The sequence below is a fragment of the Enhydra lutris genome, unplaced genomic scaffold (assembly GCF_002288905.1).
Source record: "Enhydra lutris kenyoni isolate GAN:26980312 unplaced genomic scaffold, ASM228890v2 scaffoldscaffold56, whole genome shotgun sequence".
Lineage (NCBI taxonomy): Eukaryota > Metazoa > Chordata > Mammalia > Carnivora > Mustelidae > Enhydra > Enhydra lutris.
Window position 1 is genome coordinate 11,951,980 of NW_019154140.1, and position 6,148 is coordinate 11,958,127.

Below are 6,148 nucleotides of genomic sequence, written 5' to 3' on the forward strand. Positions count from 1 at the left end.
GCCGCGAAGATGCGGGAGGGATGAAGGCACAGACAGAAGGTGCGGGAGAGGCGGTGGGACAGCCAGCTGGTGGGTGCGCAGGAGCAGGAGGGCTGCCTCGGGTCTTCAAGGAAAGCCTGGGGCCACATCCTAGCCTTCAGTTTTAATTAACCCCTGAGTTAATGAGCGGGGCATGGTTGAGCCAGGCCAGCTGCAGCAGGAGCTGGAGGCTCAATGGCCAGCAGGCAGGCCGCCTCTTCAAACCTTGGGATTTGATGAATGTGCGGGAGAGCAGACGCACAGAGCCCTCAGCAGTTCCAGAGCCTGGGTCTAGCCAATTATAGTTTTGCGTGTGGGCTGCGAAGTGCGGGTGGATAAAACTCGGCTAGACGCGGCTGCCCAGCGCTTTGGGTTGCGAGTCCCTCCCAGATCCCCTTCCCGAGCCCCAGTAGGTTCTTGGCAGGCGGCTCCCGCCGTGGCCGGATTTAAATTTGAAGCTTTGCACCCGAGCCTCCCGACGGCCCCGGAGACCCAGGCTGGGCACCGGGCTCTGGGGCCCGCTTGTGGGCGCCTGGGTTAAAGAGGGGGCTGAGCGGCGTGTGCGGTGCCGTGCCTTAAAGGTGGACAGATCCGCGGTGGTGCACTTAGATTGCCTGTGTCCTCGCCAGGATCCTGGAAACCCCTAGGCTCACAATGAATCTCGAGGAGCAGAACACTGGGGATGTGAACGTTGCTGAAGGTTCCCCGCAGCTCTCACTGAGCGGAAATCAGGGTCAGCTGCACGCCTCGAAGAGGGGTTTGTGCGTGTGCCATTGTCCACAGAATGGCAACCCCCGGGGGAAAATGCCCTTTTCGGATGGGGCCAAATCGGAGGGGGAGAAACTGTGTTCCTGGAAGAAGAAAGCCCTCCCTCTGTTCTCAGTTCCCCGGGCATTGCCTCTGCCGCCCGGTGGCCGCTGCTCTGTGTGCTCCGAGGCCTGGCTGGAGGGCAGTGTGCAGGGCTGTGGGCTGGAGGTTCTCGGGCTAGAAAGGGACAGGGAGAGTTAGGTACCTTCCTCCTGGGGTCCCCTTTCTGGGAGACTGGAGTCATCTGGAAGGGTAAAAGAGGATGGGGAGAAGCCTCTACCCCACGAGGACTAGGGATGACTGTGCACAGCTCAGCTCCGGGACCCTCATACCAACAATAGCCGCGGAGCACAGAGGCCTGGAGGCCCGGAGACCTTGCAGCCAGCGCAGTGTTCTGATAGAAAACAGCAACAATATTCAAGTCACACCCTGTTTATCTTTATTACCAAAATAACCCCCAAATAAAATTTTTAAAAATTAAATTTTCAGTGGTGCTCATTAATGCATCTGGAAACGGGGGCATACATAAGATGCTAGAGATGCTGTGACGTGGAATTTGCAGCTCAGGGATGCTCCTTTCTGCAGCCGCGCAGCCCCTTAATCAATTAAGCACAAAAAGGCCAATCCAGGCGGTCTCCTGCCCGCCGCTCGGCGCCCTGGCTCGCGCCGTTCTGACTTGAGGTGACTACGCGGGGCTAGCATCTCACCGTTCGGACTCGGTTCCGGCAAGTGGGCCTGGCAAGTGCCGGGCGCGGGTCGGGCTCCCAGGGGCGGAAGGGCCCTGGCCGGACCGCCCGGCGGTCCGGGCAGGGAAGGGGAAGTGGAAGAGGGGCGGGCGCCGCGCTGCGAGCCCTGAGCTGCGCCAGGCTGGGCGACGCTCGCTCGTGCGGACACATTTCTGTCCGAGGGAGCAATTCTGGTTGGGGATATGAAATCGCCCGGCGAGCTGTGGAATTTAAAGAATCTGCTTTTCTCTCTGCCGCGTCCTGCAGAGGAGAGAGAGAAAAAGGGAGATGAGAATCTTCGGCTTCGGTTTGCTTTTGTAGCTTTGGCTCATTCTCAGATACTTAACTTTCACCTACATGGGTTTCTTTCTATCATATTCTTGCGGAGACTCTCGGTTTCTCCAAATTTCTCTAGATTTTCTGGTGTTTTCCGCATTTAGACGTTTGCTGAACTATCTACTTTACCCTATATTATTCAAAGCCATGCATTGTATAGGAGCTTGGAACAAGCAAATAGAAATCTGAGTATTTTGCCTATACCAGACACCAATAGAATACATCTAGTTTTGAAGGCTTTGTTTTGGTTTTCACTTTAATCTGCTTATCTGTGTTCTGTGGACTTGCTTGGGATGGGTTTGTGGTTTCCAGATGTCGATTAATCTCATCAACGGCCAGCGTTGGATTCTCAACCTTGTCCGGAAGGAGCTGCTGAGGTTAGCACCATAAATATAATTTTAAACCCCAACAAGGTAATTCTCTGGAGTCCTCTCCCTCACTCCCAGCATACCTACTGGGATTGGCACTGCTATCTGATGGTCCCAGCAGCAGGCTGGGCTGGTTCTGGTGTGTGGGGGTCTCTTCTGCTGTGGGAGTCGTGAGCCTCTCAGGCCAGCCAAGACCTAATGAGGTCCCAGAGTCTCTTGCTGCAAAGACTCTGGAAGACCCCCAGAAGCCCATCTGACCCACAGAAGTCAAAGGCAAGAGTAGTTCAGGCCCCCAGATTTTCAGGAGCAGGTAGTCAGGTCCACCTAGAGTTGGGCACCTCCTTTTTTTGGCTTCTTCTGCCTCCTTTCTGCATCCCTCCTCTAACGGTGAGTGAAAGTGTGAGGCTGGAGTGGCTCTCAGCTCCAGGGGCGAGGGATACCCAGCATTAATAATTCTCCCATAGTCCTTCCTAGAGGAGAGGACCCCAAGTGCCTCCCAAAATTCCTGAGGAGAAAGAGCTGAGGAAGAGGAGCACAGAAGCGGCAGGGCTGGGAAAGACAGTGGCAGGAAAATCTGTCCTTACCCCCACTTTGCCTCTACTGTAAATAAACCCAGAGCCAAAGGGCTCATCCGTCTCCTTAAACAGCCAGTAAACTTTATATGACACAATATCTAATAGTAATTTATTGGGGAGATATTGTAAATTCCAACGGTTTTAGTTAATAAAGGAGCTAATTAAAGAGGGACAGGCTGTGCTTGGCCAGCTGTTGGCGAGAAGATAATACATCTGGGGGGGGGGAGTGCATGGTGCAGAAGTGCAGATGTGTGGGTATTTTTGGTGTGACTTTTTCCCTCTTGCCCCGTGTCCGGCGATTGCCTCACTCTCTGCATTAGGTTTTATATGATATTTTTAAAAACCAGAATCCAGTGAATAAATCTGCCCCAGCATTTTGTCCCCCCCACCCCGAGTGGGGAAGGGGAAGTTGGAGTTGGTGCGGGGTGGGGGGGATTCACTGTCCCCACCCATCCCCCTGGCGGCGGGGCCCACGTGAGCTGGATGGCCAATGGGTGGCTGGTGCAGGTTTAACTATGTTTAATGTCAGATAGCAATAAAGTAGAAGCTGCCGGTCGGGCCCCGCGGAAATGGGCGAGCATAATCTCCTGAATCCCGGGTTTGTGGGGCCGCTGGTGAACATCCACACGGGAGACACGTTCTACTTCCCCAACTTCCGCGCGTCCGGGGCGCAGCTGCCAGGGCTGCCTTCGCTGTCCTACCCGCGCCGCGACAACGTGTGCTCGTTGCCCTGGCCGTCGGCGGAGCCCTGCAATGGCTACCCTCAGCCCTATCTCGGCAGCCCGGTGTCGCTCAACCCGCCCTTTGGCCGCACGTGCGAGCTGGCGCGAGTGGAGGACAGCAAGGGTTACTACCGCGAGCCCTGCGCGGAGGGCGGCGGCGGGGGCTTGAAGCGTGAGGAGCGCGGGCGCGAGCCGGGCCCGGGAGTCGGGCCGGGGGCAGCGTTGCTGCCGCTGGAGCCGTCGGGGCCGCCCGCGCTCGGTTTCAAGTACGACTACGCGGCCGGCGGCGGCGGTGGCGACGGTGGCGCGGGACCCCCGCACGACCCGCCCTCGTGCCAGTCACTGGAATCCGACTCCAGTTCGTCCCTGCTCAACGAGGGCAACAAGGGCGCCGGCGCGGGCGACCCGGGCAGCTTGGTATCTCCTTTAAACCCCGGCGGCGGGCTCTCGGCCAGCGGTAAGGACCCCAGCCCACTCGTGAGGCGTACTCAGGACAGGACAGCTCTCCGGGGGCGGGCAGTGTAGGACTGAGCTAGGGCCGCCTGGGGTGACAGAATGTGTGGTGAGAAAGGGCTTCCTTTAAAAAGAAGTACGGGGTGGCGGGGGGCGCCTATAAACATGTAAATATCCCCATAAAAGAACTGCACAGAGTCCCCTTTTCGCCGACCTGCGGCTGGAGGGGGCAGGGAACTCCGGAGAAGGGGACTCTGACCGGCATTTCCCCATGCCTGGGGTGGGGACTGAGACCTTGGTCCCTCTCTTTAGGGCCTCTCCCTCCACCTTCACACAGGCTCCGTTACCTACATTTTTCCTTTCAAGAAATGCCAGTGGACCCGGTTTACTCTGGCCACTTGCTCCCATCTGTTCTAGCTGATCAGGGACCCCATCCTGGAGGATGTGAAAGGAAGGGGCTAGGATATCTGAGAGAAGAAGAGGTTTGGGGAGAAATGAGGGGATCGGAACCCAGAAGGGTCAGAGATACTACAGTGGGAGGTAGGGTTGAGGAGGCAAGGACGAGTGAAAGGGGAAAAAGAGAATGATGAAGGTGGGGGAGTTGATGGGGGTGAGGATCTGTGTAGAAGTGAGGGGATGAGACAGAAGAGCCAGGGCCTAGGGGTGGGCGGTAGGCCAAGGTGAAAAGGGCTGGGGAAGGACCGAGGAAACTGGGCTTGTCACCTCTTGGTCCTCTGGCCAACGCTGCCGGTTCGTCTCCACCCAGGCGCGCCCTGGTACCCGATCCACAGCCGCTCCCGGAAGAAGCGCAAGCCCTATTCGAAGTTGCAGCTGGCGGAGCTGGAGGGGGAATTTCTGGTGAATGAGTTCATCACACGGCAGCGCCGGAGGGAACTCTCAGACCGCTTGAATCTTAGTGACCAGCAGGTCAAGATCTGGTTTCAGAACCGGAGAATGAAAAAGAAAAGACTTCTGTTGAGGGAGCAAGCTCTCTCCTTCTTTTAGGGGGCAAGACACGGGCACCGGCCCCGGACTGAGCCTGTCTCTGACAGAGAGCAAGAGGGGGCGCTGCCTGGGACAGTCCCCGCTTAGAACGCCAGGCATCTCTGGCAGGCGCTCCTTGGACATCCTCTTGTCTGTTTTGTTTGTGGTTCCCTCCCACACACCCCTCAGCAGGCCCCGCCAGGTCCCAGAGAGAAGGGAAGAACCCAACCAGGGAGAGAGGAGCTGCAGGCTGGGGATAGGGACAGGGAAGGCTGAGGTGCTGGGGCGGGGCTGGTTTGCAGTGGAACTGGGGCATTTGGCCTCTGTCTGAGGATCTGGAGGAAAGGTAATCTGCCCTCCACCCCCTCTCCCCCGATCTCCTTCCATGGTCTTAAGCCAGGCTGCGGTAGGCAAAAGTGGAGACAGTGGAACCAAGTCTCCCCAAAGTCCCAGTAGCTGGAGTTAGGAGAGGGAGAGAGGAGGCAGCAAGAGTGGAGGGTCGGTGGAGAGATTGGAAGGGGTTAGGGTAGCTCTGGGAGGGTAGGAGGAAGTGCGGGAACCTAAGAGGAAGTGCGGGAACCTAAGAGGAAGTGCAGTTTGGGAGAACAGAGTGATCAGTAATGCTCAAGTCCACTGGGGTCTGGTCCTCTAGGCCTGGAAATGGAACAGGCAGAGGTGCAAGCACGTTTGGCAGACCTGGCTGCGGACAGGGAGATCATCAGCCTTATGTCCCCTCTAGGGCAGCCTGCTGGAAAAGTCTCCGATTTCCTTCTCCCGATGGCCCTGCCCTCACATTCGCTCACAGGTGTGCAGCCATCCACTCTTCCTGCCGCCTAGGCGGCTGCGGACCGGAAGCCCCAAGCACGGGATTGCGAGCTGAGCGGATGCAGGGTTAGTAACCACCCCAGGGACCCCCACCTGGGCCACCAGGAAGCCCAAGAGGCTGTGAAAGAGGCTTGCGAACCTAGCACTGATTGGCCGGGAGAGTTTCTGGCAGCCGCGGCTACCGCGGCTGATTCTCCCTTTCCCGCTGGCGTTCACGGTCACGGCCGGCCAGAGGCTGGACCGGCATAATTTACGAGGCAGGAGGAGAATCTGCCCTAAAGGGGCTACCGGCCACGGAGGCCCCAGCTCAGCCCGGGTTTCCCAGGCTGGTGACA

The 6,148-nt window shown here is 57.8% G+C and overlaps 1 protein-coding gene across 1 annotated transcript; it reads left to right on the plus strand.

Moving 5' to 3' along the window:
* The first annotated feature begins 3,398 nt into the window (after positions 1 to 3,398).
* On the plus strand, positions 3,399 to 5,009 carry LOC111157717 (homeobox C12). Its single transcript, XM_022519355.1, has 2 exons — positions 3,399 to 4,008; positions 4,771 to 5,009. Exons 1-2 carry the CDS (start codon positions 3,399 to 3,401, stop codon positions 5,007 to 5,009), a joined length of 849 nt encoding a protein of 282 aa, XP_022375063.1.
* Positions 5,010 to 6,148: the final 1,139 nt, after the last annotated feature.